Source organism: Squalius cephalus (assembly GCF_949319135.1).
Source record: "Squalius cephalus genome assembly, chromosome: 2".
Classification (NCBI taxonomy): Eukaryota; Metazoa; Chordata; class Actinopteri; order Cypriniformes; family Leuciscidae; genus Squalius; species Squalius cephalus.
The window spans coordinates 50,266,633-50,285,309 of NC_137123.1; the positions used below are offsets into that span (position 1 = coordinate 50,266,633).

The 18,677-nt window shown below is 36.7% G+C and overlaps 2 protein-coding genes across 3 annotated transcripts in view; one reads left to right on the forward strand and one right to left on the reverse strand.

The window, feature by feature from the left end:
- Positions 1–11,010, forward strand: LOC307145427 (DNA-directed RNA polymerase I subunit RPA49-like; the record flags this gene model as incomplete). The annotated part of the gene is made up of 12 exons (XM_079848546.1): positions 1–99; positions 362–465; positions 564–640; positions 733–818; positions 1,288–1,340; positions 2,041–2,185; positions 2,275–2,385; positions 2,464–2,560; positions 3,215–3,348; positions 4,950–5,031; positions 5,157–5,288; positions 10,851–11,010. Exons 1-12 carry the CDS (start codon positions 42–44, stop codon positions 11,008–11,010), a joined length of 1,239 nt encoding a protein of 412 aa, XP_079704672.1. The 5' UTR covers positions 1–41.
- fbxo10 (F-box protein 10) overlaps positions 10,800–18,677 on the reverse strand; it is a 26,054-nt gene continuing 18,176 nt past the window's right edge. Inside the window, exons 8-12 of one of the 2 annotated variants that reach the window (XM_079848527.1) lie at positions 18,067–18,396; positions 16,621–16,931; positions 15,569–15,750; positions 14,056–14,234; positions 12,868–12,918 (exon numbers count right to left, since the gene is read on the reverse strand). In XM_079848527.1, the coding sequence (XP_079704653.1) occupies positions 14,057–14,234; positions 15,569–15,750; positions 16,621–16,931; positions 18,067–18,396 (1,001 nt within the window). In that variant the 3' untranslated portion in view covers positions 12,868–12,918; position 14,056. Of the gene's footprint in view, positions 12,919–14,055; positions 14,235–15,568; positions 15,751–16,620; positions 16,932–18,066; positions 18,397–18,677 lie in introns of both variants that reach the window. The other variant, XM_079848526.1, reaches the window with a different exon arrangement.

An 18,677-nucleotide genomic window follows, 5' to 3' on the forward strand; every position in this document is an offset into this window, starting at 1 on the left:
GTTGTTTGTCAACCGCCAATAAAATCTCAAAGAAGAAGAAAATGGCGGAGACCTGTACATGGAAATCATGTGAAGAAACGGGAAAGGATGCGTATATTGGTAACTTTTTTTAATATCCTAATCATCATAGGTGTACTAAATATATTGTTGGCGTTATCTGTTGACTCTTATTTACTAAAAATACACTTCCATCTTTGCGTTTAATCCACGTGGAAACGCACCGTGCTCGTGTCCAAATCAAACAATCACGTATTAACGTGCTCAGTTGAATAGTTTGTAGGCTAAAATAGTCAAAAATCATTGCTAGATGTTTGTTGTTTAGTCGCTTCCATATTTTTAAGTCACAGTCTTGTCACTGTAGTTAAATTCTCTAATGGACTCGTGAGAAAAGCAAAGCATCTGGACTTCAAACTCTTCAAACACGAAGATGGAGTCAACCCCAGAAAGAAAAACAGACGGATTGTGGTAAATCTACCTATGCAGATTGAAACCATTTTTATTTTAGGTCTTGAAGTAAATCTGGCGACTGTGGTGTTAAGAAACATTTTCTGTTCCCATGTTAGGTTGCAGAATCAAACAGACTCCCCTATGTTGGGAGCAACTTTGGGCCTGGGTCGTCGCAATGTAATAATCTGTGCAGGTGTGAGGTGATATGTATAAAAAATAAAAAAAAACGATTAATTGATTGATAACTGGATCTCTGAATAATGGGATTGTAATGGTCGTTAACAGGTATTTTGTGGGAGTTCTGGACAAGAGCACTATGCAAATGAATGTTCACAATGCTCAGCTGTTCAATATGCTGCCTCTTATACCAGGTAAATATGGTACATTTGTAATGTATGATAATAGTGGCATAACAGTTTTTTTTTCAGGGCTTTTCATGGTCATGGAAAATGATTAGAAGGTTTAAAATGCTTGTTTTCAAGCTTCAAAGTCATTAATTATAATAAAGTCTATTGATATTATTGTACAGTATAAGTTGTATTATTATTATTATTGTATAATAGTTGTGTATTTAAAAATACATTTAGCTCCATACTGAAATATCTCACCAGCTTGAGATTGCTTCCTGTGAGTGTAATTTATGTCAAATTAAATCTTTAATGATTGGAAAAGTCATTTATTGGTCATAAGGTTTGCTAAAAAAATATTTTATCATGGCTCCTTTGTAATTCTTCAACAGAATAGTTGTTGTCTACAATAGAGATAGGAGCCATGTGCATTGTCTTTTGTTAGACGGGATGTCAGTGAAAGAGAAGTTCATTGTTGAGTGTGTGTCTTCAGGTGAATCCGCAGCAGATGACAACACAAAGCAAGCTGAGACATACAGAGAGAAGGTGAGTAACTGAATATGTGCCTTTCTTAGAAATGTATTTTTATATTCATTTGGTTTTGTAAAATGTTTATACCATTATCAAGTCAAAAGCACTTTTACAAATTTGAATATTTTATAAATGTTATGTTATATATTTTTTTGGGGGGGGGACTAAAAACAACTAACCTTGCCTTATTATAAAATTATCTGAAATATTAGGTTGGCATTAGACAGAATTTTCTATCATAATTTTCTTCTCTATTGTGACACATCCGAGGGAAATGGCTTTTCAAATGAGGAAAACATTTTGTTCAGTGGGAATTGATTGGATCGTTGTTGTCCCACCCTCGCGCCAGTGCTCATGTCATCAGCTTTAAAAAATGCTTTAATGTTGATTAAAAAAAGTTTTTCTCCTTCCAATGGTTAGACAAATAAAAACATGCAGTTAAAAACTTGTCATGTAGAATCTAAGAATCTAGAATCTAGAATACAAGTCATGTGGTCTAAGAAATTACTAAATAATATTCCAAACTAGCTATGGTGAAGAATTTCATCTTTTCAGCTTTTTACTTCATTATGAAATGAGGACAGTTGAATCACCCTTAGACGCTTGTCTTTGAGCCCCCCAAAAAATACAGAAATGTACTTCAATTAAAAAATGAAAAACTTGTGCATCATTGAAGAAGTCATAAACCATGTGTGTCTTCTCTGTCTGGGCACAGGTGGATGCTCTCATTGAAGCGTTCGGGACGACTAAACAGAAGCGTGCTCTGAGCTCCAGGAGACTCAACGAGGTGGGCAACGAAATGCTTCAGCAGGCTGTGGCACTGGCTGCCAGCAACGTCATAGATCGGAAAGGAGTGGAAGGTAAGTAGCAGTATGGGTTTTCACAATTCATGACTAAATTGCGCATTGAAAAGGATTAATAGCAATGGCTCTTCAATTCTGTCTCTAAGCTCTGCGTAATGAAGTGAATGAAAGTGAGGCTAAGACAGAGACCCCCCTCTTCCTCCCCCCGTGCAACACTGCAGCAGAAAAACCAGAAGATGTATACTCCTTTGACCAATGTATCCTTTTTAGTTCTCTATATATATGTTTCTCCACTTCATTTTTTTTCTGTGTCAAGATCCCTAACTTTGTTCTAGTATTGTCTCCAATTGAGTTTGATGCGCTGAAGGATGTTGGAATGAAGATGGCAGCGCTGACCCCTGAAGACCTGCAGAAGATGAGAGCTGAGCTTTGGTATGGAGAACATCATGCCGTTGATGACAAGGGTTATTTATGATAACACACACGCATACCAATTCAAAGTTTTGAAATAATTATTTTATAACTACCAAGGCTGGATATATTTGTAAAACAGTAAAGTTGTAAAACATTAAAATCATTACTATTTTAAAGGCACAATATGTAAGATTTTGGACTAAAACATGACACAAATCATTAGAACAATGTTATACATTTTGTTGACTTGTGTACTTGCATTATCCCAAATGTTTCCAATAATGTTTAAATCCAGAGAAATCAGCCATTTAAACCAGTGTAACAGCCTGTGTTATTGCGTCGCCGGTCAAAGACGGCATATCTGCATTGCCTTCTATTTCCAAAGGTTGTAAAAATATGCCACTTTTGATCAATTTAATGCATCCTTGCTGGATAAAATAATTAATTTCTTCAAAAAAATGACTGACCCCAAACTGAATGTTTAATAATCTTGAAATATCAGAGAATAAAATTGTGATTCCAGCACGGCACAAAATTTTTCTCCAAAATCTTGGAAATGGCTGGAAAAGTTGTTGGTTTTGGCTTTTTTTTAAAAAAATTTTTTTAGATCCAGATTAATGATAGAAATGCTATAGAAATGCTTGTTTTTATTAATAAAAATGTGTTCTCTAGTCCGCAGACTGTTCTTACACATCTTGAATCACTTCCCAATGAGGACACAGCTCGTGACAGACAGTCTCGTTGTGCCTGGTACCTCTCCTTCCTCATCAAAGTCTCACTACAGAAACGTAGTGTATCCTACAAATGTGAGTGTTAAAGAAAAAGTTAAATTCTTTAGTTTGTCTGTGCCAGTAGATCATATGGTAATAATGTATTGATTTCAAGAATACTGGTTGTATGGTTGTTGTCAGAATTATTGGCACCCCTGGTAAATATGATCAAAGATGGCTGTGAAAATATATCTGCATTGTTCGTCTTTTTGATCTTTTCACAAAAAAATTCACAAAAATCTAACCTTTCATTGTAGTAAAAGAATTGAAAGTTGGGGGTAAATTGCATTATGAAATAAATGCTTTTCTCCAAAACACGTTGGCCATAATTATTGGCACCCCTTTATTAAATACTATTTGCAACCTCTTTTTGCCAAGATAACAGTTCTGAGTTTTCTCCTATAATGCCTGATGAGTTTGGAGAACATCTGACAAGAGATCAGAGACCATTCCTTCATACAGAATCTCTCCAGATCCTTCAAATTCCCAGATCCATGTTGGCACTGCTTCTCTTCAGTTCACCCACTCATTTTCTATAGGGTTCAGGTCTGGGAACTGGGATGGCCATAGCAGAAGCTTCATTTTGTACTCGGTGACATTTTTGTGTTGATTTTGATGTTTGTTTTGGATCGTTGACCTGATGGAAGATCCAACCACGGCCCATTATAAGATTTCTAGCAGAAGCGGTCAGGTTTTTATTTTTTTAAATCTGCTGGTATTTGCTAGAATCCACGATACCATGTATCTGAACACGATGTGCAGAACCCTCTAGCAAAAAAATACTTTTTATCCCTGTTTGCACCAAGCCCATCTGGTGGGTTTGCTGCCAAAAAGCTCCTCCCTCCATCTGACCATAGAATCCAGTCCCTTTAGAAATTTCAGTGGTGTCTGACACCTGAATATGCTGGAGTTTGTTTCTGGATGAGCGAGGAGCATTTTTCTTGAAACCCTCCCAAACAACATGTGGTGATGTAGGTACTGTTTGATATTTTGTTTAGGCTTTGACCCCAAGACTCTGCTAATCTCTGCAATTCTCCATCTGTGATCCTTGGAGAGTCTTTGGCATCTCAAACTTTCCTCCTCAATGTGCACTGAGACAATATAGACACACTTCCTCTTGCTGGCAGATTCGTAACATCTTTAGTTGATTGGAACTTCTTAATTATTGCCCTGATGGTGGAAATGGGGATTTTCAATGCTTTAGTTATTTTCTTACAGCCACTTTCTATTTTGTGAAGCTCAACAATCTTTTGCTGCACATCAGAACAATTTTCTTTGGTTTTACTCATTGTGATGGATGATTAAGGGAATTTGGCCTTTGTGTTTCCTATTTATACTCCTGTGAAAAAAGTCAGACAATTTCATGTTCCTAGTCACCCTGGTGTGCTAAAAACTGTAAATATTAATGGGAATATACTTCAGAGATACTTTACTCATAAAAGATTCTAGGGGTGCCCATACTTGTGGCCAGCGTGTTTTGGAGAAAAACATTTTTCATTATGTGATTGAAAATACTTTTTTTTTTTTTTTTACAGCCATCTTTGATCATATTTACCAGGGGTGCCAATAAATCTGACCACACCTGTATATGTCCATCTTCTTTAAATAACCTTATAATTTTCACTCTCTTTTGCAAGTTGGTACTGAGAATGGATGTCCCAAAATCATCAACAACAAAGTGCTGAAGAATTTCACAGTGGAGAGTTTCCACAACGGCCGGTGTGTGTGTCCTAACTAGGCACAGTCCTGTAGCCTGTTTGGACTTCATTTTTGCCTTTATTTATTCAAAACCTCTGAAATTTCAGACAATGGTCATTAAATGCAAGTTATGTTTCTCTCTACAGACTCAGGAACACAGTGTCGACATCCATGCGTATGAAACTGGTTTCTCACTGTTTGGCTTTACTGTTGCACATGGGTCATCAGACGGCTAACCTCACACTCTTACATAGAGACATGGACATCAGCGATAACAAGTCAGTCAAATGTATTATTCTACACATTAACCCTGTAAAGCCTGATATATGAAATCATTCTCAGATTATTTTATTTTTTTGAAGTGGAACGGTTTATTGAACTTTAAAGGTTGTATCAGCGATATCAGGCCCAAACATAAATGATCACATTCATCTAATCTTTCCTAACGATCTGCTAGCTGCCCGCCCCATAAGCAGGCCGTCAAAAAACGCGTCTCTGTAGGCAGCCTAGGCTCTGAGTAAGGGTGGGAATCTCTAGGCACCTCACGATTCGATTCGATTACGATTCAGAGGGTAACGATTATCGATTATTAACGATTTTTTTATTTGGTACTTTTAAAGCAAAGTATTTATGATGACCCATAACGGACTTACTTCCATCTTCCTATATTAATTTTATTAATAAAACAAATGGAAGTGATTTGAACATTGCAAAGAACCAACAGGAAAATAAATGTGTGCCTGTACTAGCAGCGTACTTGTAGTAAATTAATACAAACTTCAGCATATTCTGAATCTCTTGCATTTAATAATAGACTTCTAACCAACATCCTCTTGTTATTTCCAATGAGCAATATAATCCTTCAGACAAAAAAAAAACATTTTGCTGTAGCAAAATCACAAACAGTTTTTGTTCAAAAATATAGAACGATGTACCAGCAGCTCTCATATAATGCTTGTGGACGCATATTCTGAATAATTAGTAACATACAAAGCCGCTCTTATACACAACTAAATAATAAAGAGTTATGACTTGAAATGTTTGCTGTATACCACAATCAAAAACAGCTTATACAAAAAAAGTGAATGAACATCTGCAGAGAGCACAGTCAAAATGTAACTTTTTGTGACTGGCATTGCACTGATACTGTGACTGTGGAGGGCAGTATAACGTACGTATAACAGATCGGTTTACAGTATATTGATGTGAAAACTAAATACTGAAAGCAGCTTTCATACAAAAAATACTAAATAGGTAACAATGAAATTGCCAATTTTCCATACGTTAGCTTTTAACGAAGAGGGTGCCGTTCGAATTTGGCGCTCAGCCATCATGCGTCTGTTATGTGCGCGACTCTGTTATGCGCGCGCCACAGACTGCACGCGCACTGCACGTCCGCTTAGAGTTCCGCCTTTTGCGTTCCGTCAATATTACGTTATTAGAAAAGAAAAACAATTTTTTTTTTTACAGAATCGATTTTTTGACATTTGTGAATCGATTCAGAATCGTCCACGTCCGCATCGCGATACATCTAAGAATCGATTTTTTTCTCCCACCCCTAGCTCTGAGATCTACACACAAAAACAATTGCTTTCACCAACCACTCAAAACCAAAATAAATAGTGTTCCAACCAATCACCGACAGGGGTGGGTGTTGTGAGGTTTTGCGCTCGTGCACGGCTGCCTATGACGGCTGCCTATGACAGCTGCACGCGAAAACCTCAACACCCACCCCTGTCGGTGGTGGTGAAAGCAATTGTTTTTGTGTGCAGATCTCAGAGCCTAGGCTGCCTACAGAGGAAAGATTAGATGAATGTGATAATTTATGTTTGGGCCTGAAATCGCTGATACAACCTTTAAGACAAAAGTTTATTTCTGTGTATCATGTTTGATACTTCAAGCTTTTATGGATCATATAGTATGATATACTATAGGAGAATATATCCAGAGGCTCAAACTCAACAATATGCAATTTGGTGCAGTTGCTGATATTGATATGTGCAAAAACTTAGATATAATTCTAATAATGTAAATCTTCATAGCATTATAGCAGACTACAAATGTTAGTTGTCAATCTATATCCAGTAGCGCGGGAAGGTGGTGGGGGGCTGTGGACTAACGTAATATTGTACTTTAAAAACGTGAAATAAAAATAAATAAATGGAAAGCGTTAACTAACTCTCTTATGCCTAATGTAGTGAGTGTTCAAGCTACGGAGAAAAAAAAAAAAAAAAGTTTGAATTTGTCATGCTTTGTTCCGATCAGAGCTCGTGAGCAGAGCGCGTTTCTGAATATTCCGCTCCGCTCGCTCATTCCGCTCAGGGTCGCTCGCTCAACCCAGAATGACCTGCTGGTTCGAGTGAAATAAGGGCTGCCTCCGGATGGACAAATCACCCCTTTATATTAATTTTATTACTTAAATAGGCTATATACAGGATAATGAGCGTGTAGGCTATATAGCTGCACTCAAGTGCATGCATAAAGCTTGCTGCAAAGAACCGGCAAAAGTATGAATGTGTCAAAAACAGAAAGGAGACATTTAATTGTTTATTAATAAACTGGTGTTTTCTGTGTCGCTGCAAAGAAGTTGACAATGTGGACTCGCCATGAACGCCAGAGAGAAATGCATGTGAAGTGCACATTTCATATGGATTAGCCTACATAATCAGAGAGTAGCTCATTTATTTTCGTTTTGAATAGTTTCGTTTAAAAGTAGACATTTCAAGCTTTTTATAATAGATAGCCTATATTTCTCAAATCTGTGATGCACAAGCTGAGTTTCGGCGCCCTCCAGTTCACGTGCAATGCAAGTGATCGTGCCGGCGCCTTATTACATTGTCTGCTATATATTTATATTAAATATTGTATTAAAAATTATTAAATACAGGCAATTGGTTGATAAAACATTGATCAAAATTAAGATACAATTTATACAAAACGAAAATATTTTAAAAATAGTCAAAATCATGTCTTACGGACAATCAATGTCTCCAGACATATTGCACATCTCATGATGTATGCTATCATTACCTTTCTCATGCTGCATATGCTCGCTTTCATAATCAATATTGATTAAAAAATAACATTAGCCGATAATATTTAAACATAAATATGAAACTAAAAATGTTTTCTTTAATGGCTACAACACATAGAGCTGGTAAGTCCCGCCCATCCGTAAAACCCCAAGTGGACCTCTAGGTTGAAAAATCGTCAATGCAAGTGAATGAGAGAAAATAATTATTTTCTGGTCCTGTTTGAATTGTGCCATGAATGTGAACATATGTTGTCTGTGAATTTTTTATATAATTTTTCATGTTACGAGTTTGACAGTATATGGTATGATTCTTCGGCTAGCAGTTGTGGAAAAGACATAACGAGAAAGACTACATGTCGCCTATGAGACGTCACCCCATAAAGTTGACTTACCCGTGTTTTTCGCCAACCTCAACGATTTTGTCCTCTCCCTGAAAGAAGGCGGTGAAGTGCACCAAAGACACAGCCATGTTTAGCGGGATCCGTGAGCTAGTGTCCGTGTGCGAGTGGTGGTGACGTTTCAAACGCGTCGAAAGCAGCGAAGAGTTGTAGTCCACAAAGTGCTCTCACACAAAGTCAACCCGTATCAAACTTCTACCCGCTAAATTGTAGCATTCTTTACACGAAAAATTATATAAAAAATTCACAGACAACATATGTTCACATTCATGGCACAATTCAAACGGGACCAGAAAATTATTATTTTCTCCCATTCACTTGCATTGACGATTTTTCAACCTAGAGGTCCAGTGGGGTTAGCGGAAGGGGCGGGACTTACCAGCTCTATAGGCTATACAGTACAGAGAAATTTCATGTCTTGTCGTCAGCCACAACATAATGACGTCACATATTTTCCAACCCAGCCCTCAGCCCCCCTCGCATGAAACGGCGTCCAGCGCGCCTGTCTATATCTTACAGTAATACGTCTTAGGATATTTAAATGCTTAGTTTTGTGGTCAAAGCTCTATAGTTTTTTTGTGACATAATACAGTGCAATACAACGATGACTGAGTGACAAACTTTACTCAATAGCCAGATGTATCATATTTGAAACTCACATTTTAAATGGTTAGTTTACCCCAAAATGAAAATTGTCATTAATTACTCAACCTCATGTCGTTCCAAACCTGTAAGACTTTCGTTCATCTTCGGAACAGAAATGAAGATCTTTTTAATGAAATCTGAGCAATTTCTGTTGATAGTCTACACAACTACCACTTTGACACTTCAAAAAATTCATAAAGAGATCGTAAAACTAATCCACATGAATTTGAGCAGTCTAGTCCAAATTTTCTGAAGAGACTCGATCGCTTTATATGATGTTTCTTTATATGATGAAACCCGCGAGTGAACCTCATTGGTTTTTTGCGCGTCAAGCGATCATGCTTGAGCTTCCGTTTACCACAACTGATGTGTGGGTTGATATGTTAAAAGCCTAAATTCAATCCGTTCATCATATAAAGCAATCGTGTCTCTTCAGAAAATTTGGACTAAACCGCTCAATTAATATGGATTAGTTTTACAATCTCTTTATGAACTTTTTCAATTGTCAAATTGGTAGTTGTGTAGCTGTCAATGGAGGGACAGAAATCGCTCAATTTCATCAAAAATATCTTGATTTGTGTTCCGAAGATGAAAGAAAGTTGTACGTGTTTGGAATGACATGAGTGAGTAATGAAATAATTTTTTATTTTTGGGCGAACTAACCCTTTAAGATGAATTTTCTAAAATTATGCATTATGTATTGATAATCAAGTAAACCTGTTACTTCAGTCCATTGAGAGTTATTATATTTTACTTTATAAAAATCATGAAAGATTGAACTGCAAAAAGACAAGTACAATTCTTTTTTTGTACTATGTAACAATTTTTTACTAAAAGGGCTTTTATATGCTAAAAAATATAGCTGCAAGCAGCGAGGATGACTGGCCAAAGCCCCAGCGCCACCGCCAGCCCGGTGGCTTTAGGGCAACTGTGCACAATGGCCAATATGCATTTAAACTGGGTGTAGGAGCCATTTTAATGCAATTATATATTTGTCCATTGGGGGTGCTCTGACATTGGCATATTAGGAGCACATGTGTAATTAGACAACAGGTGTATTGGTAGTGGGGAAGCACACAGTTTTTGACCGTGTTAAGCCATGTACTACGTGGACTATTATGCTGACCGTGCTTCTAAGATTGTGTTGGATTGAATTTAATGGTGCCTTAACCATGCTTCACTGGTAAAGAGTGATGTTCAAGGACATGGAATATGGACAATGTTCGTGCGCTGTATTATGCAAGGTATGGACTTTGATTCTTTGAACAACAAAGAATGAGACACTACAAGAAGCTAACTGGAAGCAACGTTAATCAATTAGAGCACAATAAATAAAAGACATTGGTTGCATCTTACATCTGTGTTCATGGAGTTTATACGCGTTGATTACTTGCTCACTCCTATTACCAGTACAACAGCAGCTTAATGAAAAGCTGTTACACTGGGTACATGTAAAATGATTATGCCAAGCTTTGAGGCTCCTCCTGTTTCTCTTTTTGTCATTACTTTAATCTCTTGCCATGGCAACACCGTTTAAGATATCCAGTTTCCGTTCACAATTAAACAAACTTGATAGTTATAGATCAGGGCTCACTAGGGGTCCTCAGCAAACTTCCAGGGTTGCCTCAATAAATCATAATTATTTCACTTCAGTTTCAGGTATTCAGTCTTAAGTAATCTTTATTATAATGAAAATAATGAATAAGTTAATTGAGAACCACTTTAATCTTTATTTTGACATGGTTTCAAATGTTTGTTTGCAGAATGTTGGAGTTGGCCAAGGCCATGGGACTGACCCTGTCCCGTCAGACTGTCACCAGTAGAGAAGGGATACAGGATGAGCACAGGATGGCCTCTCTGGTGCTTCCACTGGTGCATTATGATCGACGGGTGGAACGCAAGAAACGCAAGAGGATGAACTGAGCCGTGGACAGTAGTGCGTTTCTAAGCTGTGTAGGAACCGGCTATAACTGCATTTCATTTTGCAATTTCACAAATTTGCTCAATTTAGTGTTCTTGCAAGATAAATAAAAGACTATTCTGTAACTGGAAATTGCAATTACCTGTGTTCTGATTGGTTTTACAACAACCTGTTGCAAAATCGGTCCATATTGAGTTTAATTTGGGTATACTTGAGATGACTGTAATTACACCTGTGTTGATTGACTGTTAATGTTTAGCTTGTGAGCACAAGGATTGCTTTACCTGTGAAAAACATCTTAGGGTTTTTGGAATCAAATCCATATCTATGCAGTATGCAACTAAACACAAAAACTACAGAAAATAGTTTTCAATGATAGCGATTATATTTATACTGCACAAAGTATAAAAACCATACTGTAAAAATAGGCACATTTTAGTAGATACATATTGCACTTTACAAATCAAACCAGCAGTTGGTATGAAAACATTACTAAAATAACAGCCTGCTGTAAATCTAACATAAGATGGCTACCTTTCGATAAATAAGGTCTAGTGTTCTGGAAGAAAATCCCATCACAAAATCCTTATTTTAGTAATGGGCTATGTTCGAAATGGCATACTTCCATACTATCCCTGTATAGCATGTATACTGTACACAGTGTGCAAAGATTCAGGATATCTAACCGTCTACCACGTTTTACAAGCAATGCAAAGGCCGTGGAGTAAATGTTCATTTCCAGCATAATGAATAAACTGAAATTACTGCTAAAACACTGTCATTTGATCAGACTGCAAAAGGTTAAGACTTTTTTACTCGATTCATTTTTAAATGGCAAGTTGACAACTGGATGCCACTCGCAAGCAATGAGGTGAATGATGTGATGTTTACTTGGATTCAGAACAAAACCTACTGTTTTATGTACAGTATATGCTGCACAGCTTTCAATAAATAGTAAGCTAGGATTCCATTCCGAACAAAGCCATGGTCTCTTTAAAAAAAAACAACCACCCAGTTTCAAGCCCTTTGATAGATAATCCATTCAAAAATGAAAATTCTGTCATCATTTGCTCACAGGTTTGGAACAACATGAGAGTATGACATTCAGCTACAGAACAAAAAATATTTTAAATAATGTTGGTAGTTAAAAAGTTTTGGTTTCTATTGACTTCCATAGTATTTTTTGTCTAAGTATTGAGATCATTGGGAACAAAACTGTTTTCTCACCAACAGTATTCAAAATATCTTTTGTGTATCTTCATTTTTGAGTGGACTGTCCCTTTAAATTACAATTCATCATTAGTCTCTTTATTCTCATACCTATTAAGGCTTCTGACATCACAACGTATCAAAAGGGTTTTCACACGATTCTACTATTTAGCTGGAGCGACATGATAATCTTGCTTACAGTCTTCAAAATAGCAAAACAGCTATCAGCAGTTTTTGCATATCCCAATATTTAGTAAAACTCTTCACCTCTATTCATTTCAAAATGAATGATTCATTGAGAGACATATTGATTCAGTGCCTGTGAAATCACATTTAAGATCTTTAAATTGTCTTTCTTCTGATAAGTTCTTAAAAATTCTCCAAGGGTTGCCAGGTCATTCGAGAACTAAACCCTTCAGTAATGTGCACAGGTGCATAAACTAGAGGGTTTTAATAGGAGAGTTAAATATTGCCAGTTTGCCACTTGTTTGGCAGCAGTACTCAGTGCGTGCATATTTGTTTTTGTCCATTGAAGAATCTCAGCAGAAGCCAGCAGGACTACAATTCCCAAGGTGCACTGAAATTGTTTATCTTCTATTTTCAGCACTGGTTCTGGTCTTTTGGGAAGAGAGAGGAAAAGCCACGTGACATGTCTCTCTCTTCTACTTCTTGTGTTCTCCCTCCTGACTTTGTGTGAATGGCTGAAATGATAACAACAGGCTGTAGGTTCACTGGACAAAGAAATTCATGTGCCTTACTGAATCATATAGGATTTCTTTTTAAATAAAAAAAATTGCTATCTTGATTTGCTTCCAACAATTCTCAGTTTTGTTTCTGAAAAACAAAACAAAAAGCTTTCCGGCACAAATGTATTCTGTATTGGACGGGGCGGCAGGTATCAGCAGATTTGCTAGCCAAACAGAATTAAGAAACAGGATAAAATACAAACTCCAGTAAGTGTTCATGAACACTGATCCCAGACCAGCTTCACTTCCATTTCGAGAGAGTGAAAAACAAAACTAAATAGGTCTTAAAGGGATAGTTCGCCCCAAAAATGAAAATTATGTTATTAATTACTCACTTCTTCCAAACAGGTGACTTTAGTTGATCTTCGGAACACAAATGAAGATCTTTTTGATGAGATCTGAGAGCTTTCTGTCCCTCCATTGACAGTCTACACAACTACCACTTTCAAGTCCCAGAAAGGTAGTAAAGACATCATTAAAGTAATCCATGTGACTCCAGTGGTTTAATTAACACGTGGCCACGTAACAATGTCTGCTCTCGCGTCAACATCACGCGTACATTGTGGTGCTTTTGTGAACGTCTGTTAGAGGTTAATAATTTGTAAATAAAGTGGTAAATTGTTTCATATGCATAAAATTGAGGTTAAACCACTGGAGTGACATTTATGTTTTACTTTATGTATGGATTACTTTAATGATGGCTTGAAAGAGGTAGTTGTGTAGACTGTCAATGGAGGGACAGAAAGCTCTCAGATTTCATCAAAACGTTCTTCATTTGTGTTCCGAAGATGAACAGTCTTACGGGTTTGAAACGACATTTGGGTGAGTAATTGATGACAGAATTTTCATTTTTGGGTAAACCTTTAAACCATCATAGTTTGATTCCCGGACTACTAAACAAGCTACCATTGGTAAAAAGTGCTTTTAGATCATTTGGATGTGAAAGTGGTTGAGGCTTAATCCAATTGTTCATCATCCAACCCAGAATGTTGAAGCAGTGCCTTGACCTCCTCTGTTCTTCATGTTGAGGGGAAAATGTTTATGAATTTCCATCTGATCCATCATTGAGCTATAAAGCTGGGAATTATGTACCTCATAAAATTGAGCAAAAGATGCTGCCGTTGTTATGGCAACCACTTTCTACAGAGGCAGTGATTCTGTTTGTCATGGTGATGGCAAGGTGAGCAGGGAGTGTGGCAGGGGTGACACTAGAGGGGTTAGTATTGTGGGGACGAGGAGGTGGATTTTCCAGGGCCCAAAGGGCTTGTGATCTACAACAGAAAGAGTAGTAGAGGTCAAATATAGTATGCCATATATTATTAGTAATGCACTGAATTTTAAGCAACTATTTAATTCCTTTTTGGCTTTGGCTGAGACAGAGGGCCGAAATCATTGACCGAAATGGTGACATTTAATTGATGTTTCTCCGATGGCGCGTTTGACCGTGTCATTGTCTTATTTCATGCACACAATGTGGGATAAGCTACAACAGATAAACGTGTAGACACAATAGGGCTGGGTTGTCTTCATTTCCATCAACCAAGATATTTTAGTCTATGCTATTTTCAGTTGATGCGTGAAGAAAACAACTCTCTTTAAGGGGTTAGTTCACCCAAATATTACTCACCTTCATGTTGTTCTAAACCCCTAAGACTTTCGTTCATCTTCAAACCAAATGAAGATATTTTTAACAAAATCTGAGGCAGTTCTGTACTCTCCATTGGCAGCTATGCAACTACCACTTTGACGCTTCAAAAAATTCATTAAGAGATAAAACTAATCCATATGAATTGAGCGGTTTTCCAAATTTTCTGAAGAGACTTGATCGCTTTATATGATGAACAGACTAAATGTAGGCATTATTCACATATAAACATTGATCAGCGAACATAAACCGAACCTGCTTGACACGCAACAACAAACCTCATTGGTTCTTGCAGAAGCTCAAATGTGCTGCGTAACTCACGAGAATGAACCTCATTGGTTTTTCGCGCGTCAAGCGAACATGCTTGAGCTTCCGTTTATCATAACTAATGTGTGTGTTGATGAATGTTTATCTGTGAATAAAAGCCTAAATTAAATCTGTTCATCATGTAAAGCGATCGTTCCTCTTCAGAAAATTTGGACTAAACCGCTCAATTCATATGGATTAGTTTTACAATCTCTTTATGAACTTTTTTAAGTGCCAAAGTGGTAGTTGTGTAGCTGTCAATGAAGGGACAGAAATCGCTCAGATTTTATTAAAAAGAACTTTTGGAAGATTTGGAACGACATGAGGGTGAATAATTGATGAATTGAACAGAATTTTCATTTTTGGGTGAACTAACCGAATTGGGTGAATTGAACCGACTAGTTACAGCTTGTGGATATATATTATACACGTTTTTATTTGAAGTTGATAATCAAATAAATTTGATTAACTGATTATGAAATAAACGTTATTTTCAGTTTCAGCAAAATTACATTCGGTTTCTGTGTTTTGTTCAATAATTTTTGGAGCATCACTCCAAATCTATATATTATGATATATATTGTAGACATGTTGCCTTTTACTTCTTATTGACTACATTTATAGAGTTTTGTGTCTGTTACGTGTGTGTTCTACCTGGGTCTGAGCAGAGAGTTGTTAAGTACAACACACTCCATGTTCTGTGTGTTTGTCCGTATGGGGGTTTTAGTACACGTAGGGTGGCCCTGATAAACCAGGTTTTCCTGAACCACACCTCGGACCCGCTCCTTTATGGAAATCCCATAACCCCGCAATGCCTGAACGCGATTCCGCAAGACCTGCAGAACAGATATCAAATGTCAGCATCTGATAACAGGAGCCTTTTCAGGACTGCAGATCAAACAGTACATGGGCAGTGTCAGAAACCTAAGGATTTGCTACACAGCCAATGCTTTTGTATGAATGTAGGCTTTAGTAATAACCATATCAATATTTAATGATTAGCTTATTTATCAATAAAACAAAAAGCTTATAAAAATGAAGGGGAAAAAAATGCACGTTTAGCAATAAGTTTCCCCCTTCAACTGCTCCATCCGACAAAATGTTCTTTCAGCCAACCACCAATTTGTGCGCTCAGGATTGTGTGATATAATAGTCAGGAAGAGACACAGATGATGACTTAAAAAATTATAATATCATTTTATAAAATAATACATATTTTTTAATTAATTACATTTTTTAAAAGTTAGAGATTTTTGAGAAATAGCAAGAGCTTTTAAAGGCTAATTATGATTTAAACAACAACAACAATACATGTATTAATATTACTGATATAAATAAATATTTATAATAATAAAATCATTATTAAGACTACAATAAAGTGTATATGCTAAAAACCTGGCGTTATTATTAATATTATTTTAATATAAAAAGTTTTTATTTTTTTATTTTATTTTAATTAAATTTTTTTTTTATTGCAGTCTAATAATTATTTTAGTTTTATTATTATTGTCAAAAAGTAGAAATACAACGATTAAAAATCAGTTACAAAACTAAATAATCAGTACAAAAATAATCAGTATCAATATTGGCCATCAAAAATCATTATCTGTTAAAACACCATCTACCTCTGTATATTGGTTTCAGACACAGACTCTGCATGCTTTTACTTTCTCAACCCTGTGACAGAGAGATTGAAGCAAACTCACTTTAACATCTGCATTGTCCATCACTCGTATTCCAACAGCATTATTTCCGACCACATCATTTTCCACAATGAGCCCATCGCCTCGGAAGCAGACACCGTGACATCCATTGCTATAAACCCCATTGCCGCGCAGCTCTACTCGACACTCTCTGTCCACGGCCACTCCAGTCCAGCCATTACAGAGGACACAGTTTCCAACTAAACGTGTCAGCTGAGCGCTCTGAATGATAGACATGCCGGCTCTTCTGTTATTGTTCACCATGTTGGACACCACGTTCAGAGCCTCACTGCTCTTCACATACACTCCGACAGCTGGAGAGACAGAGAAGAGAAGAAGAATGAATGAGATGTCAATCTAATTTGAACATGTATGACAGGGATACTCAGGTGAAGCTGACTAAGGATTTTTAGAACTTCTTGATGGCAAAAGGGCAACCAGATATGATGATATAGTACATTTTATATAGCAAATCTGAGCTGAATGGTTGTTTATATCATCACAAAAAATTGTAAACTGTACAAGTTTGTATATATATAGAGAGAGAGAGTAAATCTCAATTGCCTGATCTTCTTATTTCCTTACAAAATGTAACTACATTATTGCCCAGATCTTTATATAAAGTAAGCTATATAAGTATGTTCAACTTTATCCACATACATACAGCCCACTCACGAAGGGGAAAATTAATATTATATAGCAAATCTCAATTGCTTGATTGCATGTGTATACTATAGCAAAATTGTAAAAACTTACAATATAATTGTAATAAATAATTGGCTTAATATTTAAGGATTCTCTGAAAGTTAGCAAAAAAAAAACATTTATTCACTATTAGAGTTATGTATAAAGTACCTAAAGAAACATTTTCAAATTTTAATATAGGCCTACTTGAATAACACTTTCCATTAAAAATATAATTCCAAAGTAGCTACAGAGAATATTGCGTCAAAAAGGCGGTCGCAAAAGGTGAAAGTGGCAAGTAGAAACTCTGTAGAAAGTCAAAAGAATAAAATAAATGTTATTCATTTTACAATTTAAACAAGACTTCATAAAGTCAGAATGAAACGTCATCATCAAATTAATTTGTTAAAAAAATGTGAAAAATTGTGTACAGCATATTTAATAAATTTAACAGCCCTGAAATAAAAGAAAATTTCTCTCAAAAGAGAAAAATGAATATTTAAAATATTAAACAACATTTAAAATGGTAATCTATGGAGCCCTGCACATGACATGCACAAAAAAGCCTGATATTATAGCCACAAATTAAGAATTCATTTAATCCCGGCCACGTTTTATTTGTGAATAGTGACAGACCACTCATGGCATATTCAAAAATGCATGTGCTCCAATTAGCAGCAAAATTAAAACAACTTCTGAAAGTAGCTGTGTAATTTGAATGTCCCAGATGCGGCAAAAGAGTCATGATATTTAACAGCAACTAACCTCCATTGTGGCTAATGCAGTTGTTTTCCACTAGGGCAACTGTGATTGGCCGTCGAGTGGAAAAGCGCTCATCTTCACTATCGATATCACTTTCCCATGCCATCAGTTCTCCTTCCTCATTGAAGTTCTCCGGCCCTCCTCTGTCCCTCTCTCCAACACCGACGACTCTCTCCCTGTCCTGTAAAGAGCGATAGCCCTCTCGACTCACTGCAGACTCTGTGTCCTTCCGGCAGAACACAGCCAGCCCATACATGCGGTTATGGGTAATATGGTTCCCAATGAGCTGAGGTAAACTAGATGACATAACCCATACTCCACAGCCTCTGTTGCCTACAAAACACCAGGGAATGCAAGTCATTTATGACTTTATTTTGATTTGTTTGGTCTTAATCTGCAACAAAATCCTTTTAAAATCAGTTGGTCTTGGGCTGCGACTGCATCCGAAATCGCATACTCTCTTATATAGGTACTTATTTTGAATAAGTAATTACTTCAGGACCACTAAAAAAGTACAATCTATATAGCATGAATGTGTATAGTATGAATGCAATCCGGACATACTACATAACATTCTCCATGCTGTCGTCATCATGTGACCTCCTAGCATCAGT